At 42.3% G+C, this 21,829-nt stretch overlaps 2 protein-coding genes across 4 annotated transcripts in view; one reads left to right on the top strand and one right to left on the bottom strand.

The window, feature by feature from the left end:
• The window catches only part of LOC116978322 (5-phosphohydroxy-L-lysine phospho-lyase-like), a 27,451-nt gene extending 13,830 nt beyond the window's left edge, over positions 1–13,621 (top strand). Inside the window, exons 7-12 of one of the 2 annotated variants that reach the window (XM_033029395.1) lie at positions 5,821–5,903; positions 6,379–6,604; positions 8,217–8,371; positions 10,171–10,260; positions 11,757–11,887; positions 12,021–13,621. In XM_033029395.1, the coding sequence (XP_032885286.1) occupies positions 5,821–5,903; positions 6,379–6,604; positions 8,217–8,371; positions 10,171–10,260; positions 11,757–11,887; positions 12,021–12,052 (717 nt within the window). In that variant the 3' untranslated portion in view covers positions 12,053–13,621. The remainder of the gene's footprint in view (positions 1–5,820; positions 5,904–6,378; positions 6,605–8,216; positions 8,372–10,170; positions 10,261–11,756; positions 11,888–12,020) is intronic. The other variant, XM_033029396.1, reaches the window with a different exon arrangement.
• LOC116978323 (heterogeneous nuclear ribonucleoprotein D-like) lies at positions 12,710–21,829 on the bottom strand. Of its 2 annotated transcripts, none has more exons than XM_033029397.1 (8): positions 21,505–21,829; positions 20,918–21,086; positions 16,760–16,918; positions 15,377–15,508; positions 15,187–15,292; positions 14,914–15,087; positions 14,595–14,686; positions 12,710–13,036 (listed from the first exon to the last, which is right to left on the bottom strand). In XM_033029397.1, exons 1-7 carry the CDS (start codon positions 21,678–21,680, stop codon positions 14,613–14,615), a joined length of 990 nt encoding a protein of 329 aa, XP_032885288.1. In that variant the 5' UTR covers positions 21,681–21,829; the 3' UTR covers positions 12,710–13,036; positions 14,595–14,612. The 2 variants fall into 2 exon arrangements, with proteins under 2 accessions (XP_032885288.1, XP_032885289.1); XM_033029398.1 differs by lacking the exon at positions 12,710–13,036 and adding an exon at positions 13,711–14,144 and having other exon boundaries at positions 21,505–21,818.

The following is a 21,829-nucleotide window of genomic DNA, read 5'->3' as shown; positions in this document are numbered from 1 at the left end:
ACCAAAACTGTACGCAATACTCCAGGTGTGGTCTCACCAAGACCCTGTACAACTGCAGTAGAACCTCCCTGCTCCTATACTCAAATCCTTTTGCTATGAATGCTAACATACCATTCGCTTTCTTCACTGCCTGCTGCACCTGCATGCCTACTTTCAATGACTGGTGTACCATGACACCCAGGTCTCGCTGCATCTCCCCTTTTCCTAGTCGGCCACCATTTAGATAATAGTCTGCTTTCCTGTTTTTGCCACCAAAATGGATAACCTCACATTTATCCACATTATACTGCCTCCCAAACATTTGCCCACTCACCCAGCCTATCCAAGTCACCTTGCAGTCTCCTAGCATCCTCCTTACAGCTAACACTGCCACCCAGCTTAGTGTCATCAGCAAACTTGGAGATATTGCCTTCAATTCCCTCATCCAGATCATTAATATATATTGTAAATAGCTGCGGTCCCAGCACTGAGCCTTGCGGTACCCCACTAGTCACTGCCCGCCATTGTGAAAAGGACCCGTTTACTCCTACTCTTTGCTTCCTGTTTGCCAGCCAGTTCTCTATCCACATCAATACTGAACCCCCAATGCCGTGTGCTTTAAGTTTGTATACTAATCTCTTATGTGGGACCTTGTCAAAAGCCTTCTGGAAGTCCAGATACACCACATCCACTGGTTCTCCCCTATCCACGCTACTAGTTACATCCACGAAAAATTCTATAAGATTCGTCAGACATGATTTACCTTTTGTAAATCCATGCTGACTTTGTCCAATGATTTCACCACTTTCCAAATGTGCTGCTATCCCATCTTTAATAACTGACTCTAGCAGTTTCCCCACTACCGATGTTAGACTAACTGGTCTGTAATTCCCCGTTTTCTCTCTCCCTCCCTTCTTAAAAAGTGGGGTTACGTTTGCTACCCGCCAATCCTCAGGAACTACTCCAGAATCTAAAGAGTTTTGAAAGATTATTACTAATGCATCCACTATTTCTGGAGCTACTTCCTTAAGTACTCTGGGATGCAGCCTATCTGGCCCTGGGGATTTATCGGCCTTTAATCCATTCAATTTACCCAACACCACTTCCCGGCTAACCTGGATTTCACTCAATTCCTCCAACTCCTTTGACCCGCGGTCCCCTGCTATTTCCGGCAGATTATTTATGTCTTCCTTAGTGAAGACGGAACCATAGTTATTCAATTGGTCCGCCATATCCCTGTTCCCCATGATCAACTCACCTGTTTCTGACTGCAAGGGACCTACATTTGTTTTAACTAATCTCTTTCTTTAATGAAGGTACTTGGGAATAAAGGAGCACAGATATTTCAGTAGTATTTGCATGTTGCATGCTCACTTTAAGGTTAGATTGCATGTGTAGAGAAATTGGTTTTCACTGAGAGGGCTGGGTGTTTTGGTGTGCTTCATTTATCTCCGGCAGCTTGTGTTTGTCTTTGCCAAAATGAAAGCGGTACATTGCCAATTCTGAAAGGACCGGCGTTTCCTGACTACTCGTGATTACCATCTAGTTGTTCTCGTAATGGCTTGGTAAGCAAGTGGTGATTTCAGCTACAAATACCCACTGTTATCACTATTACATGTAACAAAAAAGAAACAGGAAAAGGCAGAAATACTCGGGTCAGGAAGCATTTTGGGAGAAAAGTAGCATTTTGCTATTTTTGCATTATACACGGAAATGTTATGGATTTTTGGGTCAGCGCAGAGGTGCCGATTGTGATGAAGGGCGGAAGAAAAGACTGAGTAAATGAGAGAAAGGCTGGGGTTTGAGGGAATAGTGAGCAGTAACGGTACAGGGAAGGAAACAAGTGGGAGGTGTAGACAACAGAATCGTCAAGAGCACCCCCAATTCACCTGGATTCCAGACCGAGAGTCTGAAGAAGGGTCTCGATCTGAAACGTCACCTACCCATCTTCTCCAGAGATACTGCTTGACCTGCTGATTTACTCCAGTACTTGTGTCCTTTTGCGTATTAACCAGCAACTGAAGTTGTTTGTTTCTATTACATACAATAATAATGCCTTACTCGGAAATAGCGCACAATCGGCAATAACGGACACCCCACCCCTCCCATGGCCCATTTTAACTGAGGTTTACTGTATACGACTTTCAAATTCTTTCTGCCAAGATGGGCAATTTTACCACACTGTATTTCTTTTATCAGATTTCATCCCTCTCAACAAATCTATATTCTTCTGTAGTTTCTCACTGTCTTCTTCACAACTTGGATGGTCAGCCATGATCACAGTGAATGGCGGTGCTGGCTCGAAGGTCCGAATGGCCTACTCCTGCACCTATTGTCTATTATCTAACTTAATTTATTACCTTTTTTTGGATCATCCACAAATTAAAAAACTGTGCCTTTGATTTGGTGCATTCATTCAAGTCATTTACATAAGTTGCAATGTGTGATTCCTGTACCGATCCCTATAGTTCACCACTCATTGAATTTCGCCAACCAGCGACAGACCAAACTTGCCCACCCTTTTTCTTTTTAGCAGTCCATCTTTTACACACTGTATTCTTGTAGAACTCCAACTACTTCTCGCTTTCATGCTCATCAACTCCTCTTGATTCTTTTTGACACTCGATTGTACAAAGGATTCTATACAACCAGTTAACTCACCAGCGCATCTGTAACTTGGAAAGTAACACCACTACCCAAGGGCGATCACACGAACAGTGTGCAGACCTGAGGGATTCCAGTATGAAGCCAATGTTCTGGAGTACAATTGGGCACAGAGGAAATGAATCCTACCTCTTGATGGAGGGAAGTGGAAAATGTTTTCCCTCCTAAAATGAACATGTGAGCAGCCGGCTTTTAAATAAAGCACTTAATTTTTATGCATTTTTCCGAATAGATTAGAGTCTATGTCTGCAAAAGGACACACTTTGAGGATTGCTGTGCTTTGATAGAAAGGCCACAGTTTTGGGCACATAACTAGCAGCTCTTTTTGTTTTCATCTTGTTACCCACTTAATTTAAATTCATTATAAAATTATACCATTAGCTCAGTCCTTGGCCATGTGCTGCTCATGGGGTTTTCTATTATTCATGGGGCATAATGTGGCTCTGCCCACACGTCCCTCATTGCTGTAATAAGATGTTGAAGGAGAAGGTGCAGATGTTGAATCTCCTTGGTTGGCCAGGAAAGGAGGAAGGTTGGAAGTGACTGAAGAATGGATTGGTGTGATGAGAAGTTAAGGGGCTGTCCCACTGCGGCCACCTAATCCGCGAGTTCAGACGAGTTTGCCCTCGACTCATACTCACAGCATGCTCGACACGAGGTCCTAGGTCTTTGTAATTCTCCTTCATGCTCAATAGTCCCCGCGTACTCGAGGCCTCAGCTAGGTCTAGGCGTGCTGAAAAATGCCCGCGAGTGAAAAAGGTTGCCATGGAAAAAAATCAATATTTTTTTACTCGTGGGTTTAGTCGAGGTAGGTCCTAATATGTCATAATGCTATTTATAAGTAGTCTAAGTCAATCGAAGTTAATCAAAGGTAGTCGAAGGTAAAGCCCGTTGAGGAAAAAAAAGGTAAATAAACAGCGGGTATTGTTAAATGCCCGCTAAACTTTATTAAACGTTGCCTGGCTTCTTAAAAGTGTCACCACTCCTTCTTCCCCCCCCCCCTCCGCGCTCTCCAAAGGACTTACCGAACTGTGCCAGCCGTCTTTTACCATCCTGTTCATCGCGGATTTGAATTTCAGACAGCGCTCCCCTGCTATCCCTGGCCCCCGCCTTTGCGATGTTTGTGTGTGTGCAGACGGTCGATCCGGCTCGCGGTTTCATCGCTGACAGTCGATCCAGCTTGAGGTTTTTCAGCAGAGTGTCCTCGAGCTTGAAGGTCGAAGACAGTCGCTGAAAAGTCGTGTCAGTAGGACAGGCCCTAAATTGTCCATGAGGAGCGTTAGAAGTGGTGGTGTTACATTGCAGATGTTTTTTGTTTGTATGGCTGATGTAGTCAACAAAGATAAGTATAATCTTTCTTCAAAGTTTTCAAAGGATTTCAAAGGTCTTTTATTGTCACGTGTACCAACTAAGGTAGTGATATGCAAATTACCATACAGTCCTTACGATAAAAAAAGCAACAAGACACACAACTACACAAAAGTTAACATAAACATCCACCACAGTGGATTCCCCACATTTCTCACTGTGATGGAAGGCAAAGAAGTCCAATCTTCTTTCTCTTTATTCTCCCGGGGTCGGGGCAGACGAACCATACGTCGGGGCGATCAAAGCTCCCACAGCCGGCGGTCGAAGCTCCCGCAGCCGGAGGTCGAAGCTCCCGCAGCCAACGGTCGAAGCTCCCACTTCGGGGCGGTCAAAGCTCCTGCAGCTTGGAGTTCCCGAAAGTCGGTCTCTAACCAGAGACTGCGAGTGCTACGATGTTAAAGCCTACAGGCACCGACAGTTGGCAAATCGGTCTCCAGCAAACGCCGCACGATGTTAGGCCGCAGTGCGGACGGAGATACGATATGGAAAACAAAATCGCATCTCCGTCGAGGTAAGAGATTAGAAAGTTTCCAACTCCTCCCCCTCCCCCCCCCCCCCCCCCCCCCCCCCCCCCCCCACCCCACAAAAAACAAACTAAACACTAAAAACATGCATTTAACACATACTATTTAAACAAGGAAAGGACATACTGTTGGCAGGGCAGCCATTGCGGGTGCCACCCGGTGGCAATATCTCAACAATGTCACCAAACATGTCACCAATTTTGTTTGTGGAGTGTGCTTTCATCAGGTTTGCCACAGTATCAGCCTAGATACTCTTTATGGTTCATTTGTAAATTGTAAATGCAGCAAACACATCCCATCCAGCTTCCTTGAAAAGTCTTCCATGTTTACTGCGTGTGGTTCAAAATGAGGGAGTTTTTCTGAGGTCAGAAATAAGACATTAATTCTGGAGGTCGATGGTGGTTTTACCCCACACCTTCCTCCAGGCTACTCCTCAATCATTCCTCTCGGGAACTTGGATTTCTGTCCAAGGGGTTCCTAAGAAAGTAAACAGTGACTAAGAGAATCACCAAGTCTTTGTGGATTGTCTGTGTGTTTTATCATCGTAAATGTCTGGGGAAGCAAGATCGGGCAGCCCCAGAAACCCATGAATTCATGAAGATTTTGCTGGACTTCTAGAACCTAAGTGTGATTACAGCACAGTAAAGGCCACACCCTCAGTTGAATATTTCTGTTCCATAACCAATATGTCAAACACAACCCTAACGGCACCCGAGTGTATTTCAGCAAGTTTTCATTTCCCACTCATTTCCTTCTTTTCTCTTGTTGAAAAGGGTAGTTAAAGGTAGCATCTATCTCCGCAGATGGAGGGAAACATTGGAGGTTGATTATCTGTAGGCAGGAGAGTGGAAATGGGAAGCAAAATCTAGAAAATAGTACTGGTACTGTTACCAAAGAGGCAAAGGACAGGACCCAGGAGGATCTGCAAAAATATCCCCACATGTCCCATTGAGTTGAGAATTATCCTGTCCTTTGAGGGCTGTTCACTCATTCTCCAGCAGAGGTCAGGATAGTGGAATGTGCAATGGAAACTCCTTCATATTTGTCACGATCTTTGAGATATTTGATAGTGCTCCACACTGCACCCAATTGATACCAACAAACTCAGCAAATACTTGGATGTATTATCGGCTCAGCGCACACCACACATTGAGCTACTGGAGAAATAAACAAGTCTATCCCTGCAGAAATATGACACTTGAAAGTGCTCTTGAACTAAGTTATTTAATTGACTTTTTTTTGAATTCCAGACTGACTGTGTGTCTTTTAATTTCCACCAATCCAGGTTGCTGCATTTTTTGCGGAATCTTTACCAAGTGTTGCAGGTCAGATAATTCCACCTGCAGGATATTTCCAGAAGGTAGCAGAGTATGTACTAAATATTTTTGCCGAAATGGGTCTCGCATTGTTTGTTTTAATTGTATTCAAATTTTATTTTGGTCTCTTTAAAGCTTTCTTTCTAGAAATATTAAATATATATCGAAAAATATTTTTAGATTTTTATTTTCCTTAAATGTGATGATGTTCTAAAGCGTGCATTTTACATCCCATTCTTTGGATAATATCTGCCAACTAATTTTTAAATTTCAATTCTACCCACTGATTAAAATGCATTTAATCTATCATGCATTAAAATTTTATTTACAAGCCGGCTGACAGTTCTAGATGCGGTAAGTCTTATTCTTACTGGCAGCAGGTGGGAATCCACATCAGATGAAAACCTTTCTTCTCGTTTCCTGCTCTGAGGAACCAGGCAGAAGTTGCTCATTTTCTTCCTGTTGTACAACAATGTGCAGGCTAGGTGTTTTGAAGACAGTGTCTTCTATCAATTTCTCTCTTACAGGCATATTCGGAATGCTGGGGGATTGTTTGTTGCTGATGAAATCCAAGTTGGATTTGGAAGAGTTGGCAAGCACTTTTGGGCATTCCAGTTGCAAGGCGAGGACTTTGTACCAGACATTGTTACCATGGGGAAACCCATTGGAAATGGACATCCTTTAGCCTGTGTTGCTACAACCAAAGAAATAGCAGGTGCATTTGCAGCAACAGGAGTAGAGTATTTTAACACAGTAAGTATGCTGTGCCTACATTTATTATTCACCAACCATTTGATCAGCCATTCACATTTATTGTATACTTCACCACTTTCTCATCCACTTCCGACACATATACGGCAATTTAGAGGCTATAAACCCGCACATCTTTTGGATGTGGGAAGAAACCAGGGTACCTGGAGGAAATTCCTGTGGTCACAGGGACAACATGCAAACTCCACACAAACAGCATTTAAGTTCCGGATTTAACTGAGGTGCCTGGTACCATGCAACAGCAGCATACCAACTGCAACACTGGGCCATCCACAAAAACAATTTCTACATATCTGCAAACTAAGCATCAAATGAAAATGAAACTAGTTTTTGCATGTTGCAACAACCCCTGAATTAGTTGTTCAGTCTGAAGGGTCTCGACCCTAAACGTCACCCATTTCTTCTCTCCAGAGATGCTGTCTGTCCCACTGAGTTACTTCAGCATTTTGTGTCTATCCCTGAATTATGTTCCATTTAACTAAAACAGAATTAATCAAAGACCATGAGCTGCCAATCCAGTATGTTGAGTTTATCCAGTTTAGCTGAGCCATGCAGAGAAGGAAAGTCGCATTCATCTTATAAAATTCCTTGTGAGTTCAGACATCAAGAGAAATTGTTCAGTTTCATTGGAACAAGTTCAAGTGAGTTTATTGTCATGTGTCCCTGTATAGGACAATGAAATTCTTGCTTTGCTTAAGCACACAGAAAATAGTAGGCATTTACTACAAAACAGATAAATGTGTCCATATACCATGATATAAATATACACACACATGAATAAATAAACTGGTAAAGTGCAAATAACAGAAAGTGGTTATTAATAATCAGTTTTGTCCGACTAAAAGACTCAACACTCTGTCCAGTTAGGGACAGAGACCAGGAAACTCAGGGTCACACCTGTAACCTGAAGAAAAGTGATTCACACATCTGCATTTGATCCCACCCTTTGGGTCCCCCATTCTGGTTAAATCTAATGGAAAAGTGTGCAGTTTTGGTTCCCTACTTTGAGGAAGGATATTCTTGCTATTGAGGGAGAGCAGCGTAGATTTACAAGGTTAATTCCCGGGATGGCGGGACTTGTATACTCTGGAGTTTAGAAGGATGAGAGGATATCTTATTGTAACACATAAGATTATTAAGGGTTTGGACACGCTAGAGGCAGGAAACATGTTCCCGATGCTGGGGGAGTCCAGAACCAGGGGCCATAGTTTAAGAATAAGGGGTAAGCCATTTAGAATGGAGATGAGGAAACACTTTTTCACACAGAGAGTTGTGAGTCCGTGGAATTCTCTGCCTCAGAGGGCGTGGAGGCCGGTTCTCTAGATACTTTCAAGAGGGAGCTAGATAGGGCTCTTAAAGATAGCGGAGTCAGGATATCGGGAGAATCCAGGAACGGGTACTGATTGGGGATGATCAGCCATGATCACACTGAATGGCGGTGTTGGCTCGAAGGGCCGAATGGCCTACTCCTGCACCTATTGTCTAAATTAGTTTATTAAAATAATTGATATACAATGGCAGAGCTGTTTTTTGATTTGCTGGAATTACATTTTCTAAGATATCTTTTTAACACATTGTTACTGTTTTATTACAGTTTGGAGGAAGTCCTGTATCTTGTGCGATCGGGCTCGCTGTTTTAGAGGTAATTGAAAAGGAAGACCTGCGTGGAAATGCAACAAGAGTGGGTACCTACATGATGAATTTGTTCAATGAGCAAAAATCCAAACATCCAATCATCGGTGATGTCAGGTACTGAAACTGGTCAATAAACTCAACCAGCCAATTTCCATCTACTAAGACTCTTCTCTGCCTAGCAGAGCTGGTCCTTAACAACTTCTCCTTCTACTCCTCCCACTTCCTCCAAATCCAAGGCATAACAATGTGCCCTCTCATGGGCCCCAGCTATGCCTGCCTCCTTGAACGGTACGTCGAACAATCACTGTTCCAGGCAAACACTGGCCCCATCACCGAACTTTGCTTCATTGACGACTGCATCGGTGTTACCTTCTGTACCCATGCAGAACTCGTTGACTTCATCAACTTCATGACTAATTTCCATCCTGCACTCATATTCACTTGACCATCTCCAACAACTCCCTACTGTTTCTAGATTTGTCTCCATCACAGGAGACAGACTATAGACTGGCATCTATTAAAAACCCACTGACTCCCACAGCTACCTAGACCACAAAACTATCCCCTCCTCCCAATTCCTCCGTCTATGCCGCTTCTGCGCCCAGGATGAGACATTTCATACCAGGTCATTGGAGATGTCTTCATTCTTTTGGGAACGGGGGTTCCCCTCTTCGATTATAGATGAGGCTCTCACTGGGTTCTCAATATCCTGCAGCTCCGCTCTTGTTCCTCCTCTCCCCATTCATAACAAGGACATAATCCCTCTTGCCCTCACCTTCCACCCCATCAGCCATCGCATACAGCACATAAATCTCTTGACATTTTCGCCACCTCCACCACTCACATCTTTCCATCTCCACCCCTTCCCTCTGCAACTCCCTGGTCAACTCGACCCTTCCCACCCAAACCACCACCTCCCCAGTTACTTTCCCCTGCAACCGCAGGAGATGCAACACCTGTCCCTATACCTTCCCCCTCGACTCCGTCCAAGGACCTCAACATTCTTTCCAGGTGAGTCAGAGGTTCACTTGTACCTCCTCCAACCTCATCTACTGTATCCATTGTTCCTGGTGTGGATTCCTGCAAGGCCAAGCACAAGCTCGGCCGTTTTGCTGAACACTTCTGCTCAGTCCGTCAAAACTGACCCGATCTCCCGGTTGCTCAACACTTTAACTCCCCCTCCCATTCCCACTGACCCTTCTGTCCTGGGCCTCCTCCATTCTCAGATTGAGGCCCAGTGCAAATTAGCACCTGATACAGTGCCATCCATAATGTTTGGGACAAAGACCCTTCGTTTATTTTGAGATTTGTAATAGAAAAAATCATATCTGCATTAAGGAGGCAGTTAAACACACCTGAGCAATTACAAATGCCTGTGATGTCATGTGTCCCAAACATTATGGCGCCCTGAAATGGGGGGGGGGGGACTATGTAATTTCTACATGGTGAAACCAAATGTATAAAAATGGCCTTTATTAAAATCTGACAATGGCACTTTAACTACATGTGATTTTTTCTATTACAAACTCAAATTGTGGAGTACAGAGGCAAATAAATAAATGAAGGGTCTTTGTCCCAAACATTATGGAGGGCAGTGTGTTTTGCTTGGGTAGCTTACACCCCAGAAGTAAGAACATTGACTTCTCTACTTCAAGTAGCCCTTGCTTTCCCTCTCTCTCCATCCCCTCCACCTTCCCAGTTCTCCTACCAGTCTTACTATCTCCAACTACATTTTATCTCTGTACCGCCCACTCCCCCAACATCGGTCTGAAACGTCACTCATTTCTTCTCTCCAGAGATGCTGCCTGTCCCGCTGAGCTACTCCAGCATTTGGTGTCTATCTTCAATAAAATCATTGTTTGATTAACTAAGTTTGATTTAATATTAGTTAAACTTTTCGTTATATCTGAAAGGGGTGTTGGCTTATTTATCGGAGTAGAGCTTGTAAAAGATCGACAGCAGAGGACGCCTGCCACGGAAGAAGCTGAATATGTAGTTGCAAGGTATTGTAAATTTATCTATGGAGATGTCTACAAATTACAAGAATATAATTCAAAACCCATGTTTCAAATGTCTGAAGTGAAACCAACTTTGCAGCTGCCATAGTAAAAACCAAGGTGATGAAACACTCCCATCAGCCTGCTACAAACTCATAACTTTAATTAAACTATAGTGGGTCAGGTAGCATCTGTGGAGGAAATAGATAGGTGACCTTTCAGGCCAGGACCTTCTCAACAACATTCGACGGGTATTTTACACACCGTTATACTTGTGAATAGGAGTTCCTCAGTACACTGTTGTCTTTCATCATTGGATGTGACAGAAGCTGCTTTCTCTCCATACCTATGTAAGAGTACATAGCTTACCACAACCTGGAAATTTATTTACAATAACGCAGTCAGCAACCTACAGCACAGAGGCGCAGCAGTAGAGTTGCTGCCATATAACGCGAGACCCAGGTTCGATGCTGTCTATGGGAGCCATATGTACAGAGTTTGTACGTTCTCCCTGTGACTGTGTGGATTTAAAATCTTCGGTTTCCTCCCACATTCCAAAGACATAGGTTGTAAGTTAATTGGCTTGGGTTTGTATACTTGGTATAAGTGTAAATTGTCCCTAGTGTGTGCAGGGTTGTGTTAATGTGCCGGGATCACTGGTCAGTGCGGACTTGGTGGGCTGAAGGGCCTGTTTTTTCGGGCTGTGTCTCTAATCTAAACTCCTACCTTCCTTCTCTATGTGTAATTTCTGGGAGGTTTTAAAATCTTTTCTGTGGTGGTTGGTGTTTAATTCCTCTATCCTCTTACTTGGTAATATAAATTCTCCCACCTATGCCTTAAGGAATCCACATGTGCCCTCACTATTCTTTTTGCATTTTGTGAACAAGGTTGAGAAATAAGAAATCACCATTGTCCCTTTCTAGGCCAGTTTCTTGGTTTTACTTCTAAAATGCTTGTGTCCTCATGCACACTGGTATTTCCAGCAACTTTACAACTTCATTCTTTTGATTCAATACCATTGTTATTTGTTCCTGTCCGCAAAGTTTGTCTTAGTAAGTCTGGATATTGATTGGAAACGCACCTGGCCCTTCAATTTTTCCCACAATGACAAAGTTCACAACTCTGTGCTGGCTTCTAACGAGAGTAAAATCTGAAAGGGAAGTGGAATAGGGATAGCAATTCAATGATGCGTGCAGCTCTGCAAAACTCTGGTGGATAGAAGTAATCACTGTCAAAGGTGCCTCAACAAAGTACTGAGTAAAGGGTCTGAATACTTATTTATTTATTTTGAATTATTTTGCAAACATTTCTAAATACCTGTTTTTGCTTCTTCTTTTTTTTAATTAAGGGGTATTGTGTGTAGATTAATGATTAAAAACATGAATTTAATCAATTTTACAATAAGGCTGCAACGTAACAAAATGTGGAAAAAGTGAAGGGGTCTGAATACTTTCTGACTGCACTGCATCTACTAAGCTAAATTGTTTTCTTTAAACACTTAGGTTGAAGAAAGAATTTATTGTAATTAGTAGCGATGGACCAGATGGAAATGTTCTCAAGATTAAACCCCCCATGTGCTTCAACATGGAGGATGCTCAATTTATTGTTGAAAAAGTTGACAGTGTACTTACTGGTAAGTATTCCAGTGAATAATTGCAATCCACCCAGGGATAAAACTCAAATTGATTTTCTTTTAAAAAGCAATGTTAATTCTACTAAAGCTGATTACAGTAATTGTGCTTTAACAATTATTGAATTTGTCGTAGAAATGGAGATGAATAAAACGTGCACGACTTGAATAAGTTGAAATGGCCAAACCTGTGGAGCCAATAGTTCCAAACCACATGAAAACTGCAACATCAGAAGTGGATTCACCAGTCCTAATGGTATTTAGTAATTAAAGTCTAAATTTTGTTTAAGTATTTTCCATATCCTTTCAATACTTACATTTTGACCATGGTTTTTGTATTCGCAGCTTATTTAGTTATCTCTTCTCATTACCCCTGTGCTCCGATTCTACTGCAGTGTAAAGTGTCAAAGTTATATACTTTGAAAGTATAAGAAAAACAGTCTAACTGTAACCTCTGTCAGTCTGCAATGTCTAATGTTTTAATAATGATTGGATGTTTTGATATTAATCTGGAGTCTGAAGGAGGGACCAGACTCTAATCTTCACCTATCCATATGTTGCTCAATCTGCTCTGCTGCGTAACTCCAGCACTGTCATTTTGACATTAATATGCACAACTGATATCTGCAGGCAGCTCCAGATCAGTCATATTCAATCAAAACAATTAATCACGAGTTTCCTCAAACTTCAGGAAGAGATAACTACTTCAAGATGCTGCATTCACAAGCTTTGAGTTAATATCTAATGCCTTTAATTTACTTAAATGGCAATGACAGCTCAGAACCAAAACAAACTAACAAATTTGAAAACTCATTCAACCCAAAATACACAAAAGGAACTTTATTTCAGGAACTTGGATTGCTTCAATAAACAAGTCATTAATGCAAATCCAGTAATTTTATGTAAAATACAAACTTACATAATACATTATCAGCATCCATTGGGTACCAAAAAGTATAGTAAAAAAACACTTCCATCACAGGAAATGTACGACATAAAGACAGACTACAAAATTAAAAAGTTGTAAAACTTCCCTAAAACAATCTGTTCTGTACATTTGGGGAGTCATCCAGAAAACAGTTCAAAGAAAGCGGTCCAATAGCAACACAGTTGCATCAGAGGACCCGTGTAAGCATTTGCCAAGTTGATGACCTGAAAGAGCATGAACAAACACCATCAGTGCCTACAAATTAATAAATCCAGGTGCATACAATGAGATGTCAAGTTTATGGCTTCATATGGCTTTGGTCTACATTAATATTGATTGAAAAATTGAAACTATTCTCTCCCGTGACCACAAACTCACCATATGCCCAAATTCAAATACTAACCGCATAACTTATTTCTCACATCATTTCAGAATGCACATCATGCCAGAAATTATAAAATACCTTTTGAACAATATGGACCCAAGTGCAATCTGTAAATTATTCCAGTAAAACAGCCTGATGCATCTAAATACATCAGATTAATAGTTGTATCCTAATAGTATCTCTTCTTAAAAGCAGCAATATTTGAAAACATGCATTTCAGTATATCTACACATCCGAAGATGAATCTTTCTGTTCTCATCTCAATTCAAGGAAAGTTTTATTGACAGACCAAATTTCTCAGATACATAGAGTTCCAACTGTTATCAAGCTGGAATACAGTCATAATTAATAGATCTAAACTGCAATGATTTTAGATTTAGTTTGGTTGTTGAGTTTACCCAATAAAAAAGGTGTTACAAATCAATATAGGCAAACAAACTATCCAAATTCTTAAAGTGACCCGTATTTTTGGCAGTTCGACTGCTTTCCTGCACTCCGAACTGACTTTATATAGCTAAAAAAGGTTCAGAATAACTTCTTACTGTGCTTATCAGTACAGGAACAAAGTGTGCGTGCGGTCTACTTGAATTTTAGTCATGAAAAAAATCAAAACGGTGTCACTGATGTGTCTATGAGCACTGTTTACTGCCGAGACATTGAAATTGGGCAACACACACAAATGTAGAGCATTTAATTCATACCAAAACATTCTTAAAATCTATAGTCAATAATATATTGCAATGCACCCTTAAGTTTGTCGCTACACTATACCTAGTACAGAAAGTCCCCGACTTACGTAAGAGTTCGGTTCCGGAAGCCGTTCCGCAAGGCGAATATTACGTAAGTCGGATTTCACTGGAGCCATATGCACGCTTACTATTTTACACTTTGGTGGTTGTATGCTCCTATCCTATCATGTTCTATGCACTGCATGAATACACAGTATTCTGCAATAAAATGAAAAAAGAATCATGGATTAAATAGACTGCAACGCAAAGTGTAGCAAGAAAATCGATCCGTGGCTGCAAATAGTAGCAATGCAGGTCCATAAAAAATTGTGCATATCAGAATATTGTTTTACAAAAGTGAATTTCTGCCAAATGTTATGTAACCCTGGTAGGATTAATAATAATTAACCACCTTAAAGTACACAATTAATTTACCCAAACAGATTTGGGAAAACAAAAATGCACATCAACTAACGTTCCTCTTCTCTGGAATTCTACAACAGCCTAATCCAGTAGTGACCAGTTGCTCACATTGTCATCCTTATTATCAGGAGTTTCAAGATTCATTGTTACATAAAAATGTTCTAACATAAACACATTTCAAAGTTCTAGAAGAAACCCTGTTTTAATAATGGGACTCAATGTATTCCTTTACTAATGCTTACATACCTGCATTCATATTCCATACTAATACGGTTTGTAGCTCCCTTGATGAGCTGCCCCACGCCTTGGCGCTTTCCCATAGCTACCATTGCTCTGATCTACAGGGCAAAAAAGATAGTGCCAAGTTTGAAAAATAAATGCCCTTTCCTCAGAAAGCCAGTAACATAATTAAAGAATTTTATTCACAGCATGCAATCTTTCTGTGCAGAAATAACAATAGAACATAGGGAGGACATTTTTAGCTAATTCCCAGAAAAGGAAAATGCACCAATTTCTGCAACATGAGCTTTAACCTTTTCATCAGTGCTGCTATGAATGTACTTACTGTAGTCATATCCTTGTCCATATCCACCATAGTAACCACTATTGTAATTATAGCCAGTATAATCATAGCCTCCATATGCACCATAGCCACTTTGCCCGCTGTAACCATAACTGCTGCCATAGCTTGGACTCCAGTAATTATTGCTGTATCCTTGACTCCAGTTCTGACTTTGACCTTAAAATTTAGTAAGAGACACAGGTAAGCGCTAAGAGAAAAACCCATTCCACAGATGGCTTTATCCCTCATTTAAATTATTGTAAGCATGCAACTCACCAGTTCCACGACCACCACCTCTGCCCCTTGTCGTAAGGGTGCCTCTGCCTCCCCACTGCTGTTGCTGTTGATAAACTTCTTTAGGCTGAGCCACTTTAATTTCACACTATATTTTAAAAGAAATACACATTACTAATGCCCAAAATGCCACACAATGTACCTGGAAAGAAATACACTTTCTTGTCACTACCTTGCTATTTCCAATATCATGGTACTTCTTCTCCAAGATCTTTTTCACTGGCTCCTCTTCTTTAAACGAGATGAAACAAAACCCTCTTCTCTTGTTGGTCTTGCTATCCATTGGAAGCTCGATTGATTCCACCTAAATAAACATTCCAATAAATCTTTGACGGCATAACTAGTGCATATTCATTTTATATTCATCATATTCATTTGAACTTATTGGCCCAAACATTAAGACGAGTGGATAGCGAATTTGAGAAATATACACATATGTTGCAATTAATTTCTTAAGTGTACAAAAGCTAGACTTCAAATCAGGCCCAGTTAGGACAGCACACTGATCTTCTCAGATAGGGAAACATGGTTGTATTAGTTTAGTTTATCAATGCTAACTTGGGTCAAGAATAAAATCCGTGCCAAAGATGTATACAAAATATGATTTTGGAAATACAGAAAATAGATTTAGTCTATATAGACCCAAACCATCAAACATGATTGATTGCAATCACAAGTACCTTTCGTGATGCTTCTTTAGCATTAAGAACTGTGTCTACCGTGATTATATTTAACTCAGCCCCACTGCCGACTCTGCTAGAGAATGCAACATCATATGGGAAACTCTCACACTCCTTACCTGAAATGATAGGATTACCAAGGCCAGCAAGATAATCTTGTTCCTATATTCATCTTGAAATAACAGCCAATGCATTATTTTGCATTCCTAACTGCTAGAATTGAGTGGATGAAATCCAGGTCTCCTTACCCATTTCTTTTACCCAGTTGTTCAGATAGTAACCTGCCTTTCTATTCTGCAATCAGAGGATGACCTAATTGTTAAATGATATCTACCCCTAAATCACACTGGAGCCATTTTCTATTGATCACAGTACAACATAGCCTCAGAGCGAGAGATCCAGGTTCGATCCTGACATTGGGTATAGTCTGTGTGGAGTTTCTCCCTGTGACGACGGGTTTCTTCCAGCATCCCAAATATCTACAGGTTTGTATGTTAAATGGAGTGTATGCGAAAGTAGTATAACATAGAACTAGTGTGAACACATGATCGATGGTCAGTGTGGACTAAGCGGTTGTCCCTATGCTGCATCTCTAAACACAGCTCACATTGTTCTCCCACATCCCACCCAAGCGTCATCCCAAAACTTAGAAATACTACATCTTGTTGAAATTATTGATTATGTGTTGTGAATAGCTGGGACCTCTTCCATGATACCTCCAGTGCCTTAGTGCCGAAATATGTTTCTTCACCGTTAATGTGTACTTCTAATGGCATTGGGAGGTACATTTTTAGTCAGTCTTACCAAGTTGTCTATCTACCGTAAGGTCTTCTCAAGACAACACAAAACATTTAAAATCACGTCAAAATACCAACCTCACCAAAGCTTCCAAAGTACTCTCTGATCTTATCCTCTGGAGTATCTGGATGAAGGCCTCCAACAAAGATTTTCCTTACAGGTTCTTTCTTCATTGCCATTGCCCTTTTTGGATCAACCACCCGGCCATCTAATTTATGTTCTTTTTGGTCCAACACCTGAGATAAATATGTAATAAATTTTGTTCATTTAAAAAAAAAATTAGAATCACTTCTACCCATAATTGAAATTTTAAAATTGAATACGAATGAAAATCAAAATATGCTGAAAGCACTAAACAGGTTAGGCTGTATCCATGAGAGGAGAGGTGTTTTAGCTGAAGGAGCATTGACCATTTTCTACTCGACTGTACACAATGACAATACTTTGTTACACCTCATAAAATCAGGTGACCTACAAGTCACAACCTTTTTGCATAAGATTACAATTAATAAATCTGAATTATGTGACTGGACAATACAATCTCAAAAAATAACAACTGATATAATGAACACCATGTCTATCCCATTATATTTCAGTTGCATGAAGCAGGGCAGAAAGCTTATGTGCAGCATGACCTATAGATCCATTACTCTGTTGTGAAGTGGTATACAATTGCCTACCCTTATGATTCAGATATAAACATGGCGGGATCAACATTATCAAAGTAATATTAAAGTTGAAATTAGTCTGCATGGCCAATATTCTAGTAATCTCATTAACAAGAGATTCATTCAGCCCCATGCCATCCTCCTTATACGTTCACAATTGCACAGACTGCTCGAACTCAATTTCGAAGTTTGAAGATGACACCATCACAGTGGTACAGACCTCAAAGAACGATGAGACAGAATACATGAAGATAAGGGAGCTTAGTAATGTCTCCCTTTACCTCCCTACAGAGGAACTAGTCATCAACTTCAGAAAGTGGGGAAGAGGGCCCACACACACACACGTCTACATCAACGGTGGTTAAGAGTAGATGGACAAGAGCTGTCCTTGTCCAACCATATTAATGCTCTAGACAAGAAAGCACACCAACAACACTACTTCCCCAGAAAACCAAGGAAATTAGCATGTCTCCAACTACTACCAATGTCTACAGGTGCACCATAGAAAGCATCTAATCTGGATTCATCATAGCATGTGACAACAACTGCCATGCCCAGGACTGCAAGAAATGGCAGAGTTGTGAACACTGCCCAGTCAGTCACACAAACCCGTCTCCCCACAAATTAACCATCTAAGCCAACATAATTAAGTGTCAGTCACATCTCTATTATTCAATTTCCCTCATGAGACAGAAGATACAAAAGCTTGAAAGCATGTACACCAGACTTAAAAACAGCTTCTTCCCTGCTATTATCAGATACTTGAAGGGAACTCATATGCTATGGATGAACTTCCAATCTACCTCATTGCAATCCTTGCACTTGTTAAATCTATACTGTAGCTGTAACACTATATTCTGCATTTTATTGTCTATTTTTCCCTACCAGATGTACTCGGGTATGATATGATTTGCCCAGACAAACGTGTATTTTTCCACTGTATCCCAGCATATGTGACGATAATAATCTGATATCAATATTAGACAGGCCAGAATTTTTGCACAACAAAAATGATTGAAAGTCTAGTCAATCAGAATGTGGCATTTTGTGCATTATAAGAGGTGGCAGTTAAAGTTTATTTAACGAAGGAGAGAAGTGTAACCAGTGTTTGCTCAAATGACAAGACATAAGCTTGACAATCACATTCAATGGATCTCCAAAATGCTATCAAGCATTAAGTAACATTAAGGAAATGGATAGTTATACTTCCAATAATATCTAGTGTTGTCTCTTGCATCAAGTACAGCAATAAACATCTAGCAACCCATTGCCCTCCACAAAGGAATAAAAGCCCGTGTTCCTTTCAACCCCAATATCTTTAGCCAAGTCTCTCCAGAGTGAATTTTATCAAGTCTACAGAAGAGTTATACGTAACATCCATGTACACATCATTTTTATGGCTATTGTTTAAACTATTGGTGTATTCTCATTGAAATTCCTGGAGTTGCGAACAAAGCCAATGATGTGTCCACTCATAAGAGTCATACTGCATGGAAACAGGCTCTTCGCCCAACTTGACCACACTGGCTAACATGTCCCAGCTACACTAGTCCCACATCCCTCTGAAGGTGTCCTATTCGTGTACCCATCTGTTTCTTAAACTTTGATAGTCCCTGCCTCAACTACCTCCTCTGGCAGCTCGTTCCATACACCCAACCATTTGTGTGAAAAAGTTACCTCTCAGATTCCTATTAAATCTTTCCCCCTTCATCTTAAACCTATGTCCTCTGGTCCTCAATTCCCCTACTCTGGGCAAGATACTCTGCATCTACTGATCTATTAATCTGGTGATGTTAAGACGCCTCTATAAGATCACCTCTCATCCTCCTGCGCTCTAAGGAATAGAATCACAGCCTACTGCACAGCACAAGTGAGCGGCACGACTGACGTTGCAGCGGCCTCTGCAGTCCGTCTGTCTTTTTTTCTTTTTTTTGTCCCGTTGAGGGTATTGTTTGTAGTGGGTTTTTAACTGTGTATGTGTGTGGGGCTGGGGGGGAACTTTTAAATCTCTTCCCTGTACGGGGACCCGACCTTTTCCCTGTCGGGTCTCGTTTGTCGTTGGGGCCTAGCACCGTGGAGCGGCTTCCAGCTGGAACGACCTGGGGGCTCAAGTCACGGAGCCGGCGGAGCTGCGGACCTACCATCATGGAGCTGGCCGGCTTCAGAGCGTGGAGAGCTGTGGTGGCGCGCCACTGCGACCCGACTCCGGTGGATGGTGACACCGGGAGCTCGCGGGACCCCGGTGGGAGACCGCTTTATGGAGCACCAGCAACAGTAACTTCTCCCGCCCGAAATGCGGGGTTGAAAGTGACCTGGAGCAGGGCCTTACATTGCTCGGCGCAGCTTAAACAGCCGCGGGACTTGCCAGCGCCCGCGGGGGCACCAACATCAAGACCCGGAGCAGGGCCTTACATCGCCCCGCGCGGCTTTAAATGGCCGCGGACTTGGACTTTGACATCGGGAGAAGAATGGAGGGCAGGGGAGAGACAAGACTTTGCCTTCCATCACAGTGAGGAGGAGATTCACTGTGATGGATGTTTGTGTAAATTGTGTTGGTGTGTGTCTTGGTTCTTTTCTTGTTGTATGACTGCAGAAACCAAATTTTGTTTGAACTTCATGTGAGGTTCAAATGACAAATAAATGGTATTGTATTGTATTATACTGAACCTCTCCCTATAGCTCAGACCCTCGAGTCCTGAAGATCTTTAAAGGCAGCATGACAAATCTACAGGTTGATACCCTCCTTTAGTCAAGGCACAGAATACAAGTGCAAATTTTGTGCTAGTTCACAGTCAGAGTACTGTGTACAGTTCTGGTCATGACATTACAAGACAATCATTATTTTACAAGAATTTTGCCTCATTGGAAATGTTTTATTATTAAGGTTAGAGAAGTTCACTTTGGAAAATGGAACAACTTGACAGATCCTTCACCCTCGTCTTCGTTCCTTTAACAGAAGCCAAATATCAAGAGCACAGATTTCAACTAACTGGTAGAAAGATCGTAGGGAAAATAGTTCAAACACCAATAGGAATCCGGAACATATTGCCAACAGTGGTAGAGGCAAAAACCTTCATTACAATTTAGCATTTTAGTCTGAAGAAGGGTTTCGGCCCGAAACGTTGCCTATTTCCTTCGCTCCATAGATGTTGTTGCACCCGCTGAGTTTCTCCAGCATTTTTGTGTACTTACAATTTAGCATACCTGGACATGTAACAGCACAGCCACGACCTGTAATGTTATAGATCTATTGCTGAAACGTGGGATTGGGTCAAATGACTTTTATTAAACAAGCATGGATGTTCTGCATAATAAATTGTCATTGAGTCTATGACACTGCATTTTATCTTTCCATTAACATCCTATGTTGTATCTTAAGAATTGTACGCCAACTTTATTTTAACGCTTGCATCATTCTGCACGCGTATAACACTTGATTTCTGCCACGACACGACCCAAATCCAATTTCCTTGGCAGATCTATTGCATTTCACCACGATCCTTTCACCGACGTGCTCGGGAGGTTGGAGCAAATGTAAAATAGAAGCAAAGCCCGTCTCAAACTTACCCTGTCGGCACATGAAGAATCTTTGAAGAGGATAAATCCAAACCCCCTCGACCGGCCTGTGGCGGGATCCATCTTAATCGTACAATCCACAACTTCGCCAAATTTGGAAAAATAATCTTTCAGGTCTTTTTTGCTGGTGTCCCAGCTCAAACCGCCCACGAACATTTTCCTGCGAGAGGGAGAAAAGTCGAACCTTTTGTCAGCGTGTGCTGCTCCCCTCCCCCCGGCCAGGGGAGCACATGGCGCGAACAAAGCTGAAGCCGCAGAGGCGGCGGCGGCGGATCGGCGAGGGAACAAAGGAGCGGCGGCCGAGCCCCCGGCCACGCACCGCCGCTCCTGTAGGTCTGGAAACCCCCTCCCCTCCCTCCCTCATCTCCGCTTCAACCCGTCTAGAAGCTCGTTCACGGGGATAGACGGGATGTAAACAGCCGGGGAGCGCGGCGACTTGGGCCGAATGGCGGCCTAAAGTAGCGCCGGAGGCCCCGACCCGCCACTAGGCCGCATGCGCTCGGCTTCCCGCTCCAATCCCAGCCGGCGGGAGGGGAGGGGAGGAGGATGGTGGTGTCGTTAAGCCTCGGCCTCCTTACCCGGCGTCTTCCTCGTTCTTGCTGGCGTTGATCTTGGAGCCCTCGGTGTCGGGGTTGACCGGGGCCTCCGCTCCGTCCGCCACCATCTCCTCGCCGCCATCCAGCCCCTCTCCCTCCTCGTAATGACCGTTCTGGGGACCCTTCGGGTGCTGCTGCTGCTGCTCCACGTCAGTCATTTTCAACCTGGCCGGCCTACCTCGGGAATAGAATAGGATTATAGTTTTAATCGGAGTGGTTGGCGAAAGAACCGCGCCTCGTCGTCGCCGCCACCTCGCACTGTGGAGCCGGCGCGCTTTGCGGCCTTTTTATAGGGGCGGTGCATTCC

Source organism: Amblyraja radiata, chromosome 11 (assembly GCF_010909765.2).
Source record: "Amblyraja radiata isolate CabotCenter1 chromosome 11, sAmbRad1.1.pri, whole genome shotgun sequence".
Taxonomy (NCBI): Eukaryota; Metazoa; Chordata; class Chondrichthyes; order Rajiformes; family Rajidae; genus Amblyraja; species Amblyraja radiata.
This window is presented reverse-complemented; position numbering and strand designations above follow the sequence as displayed.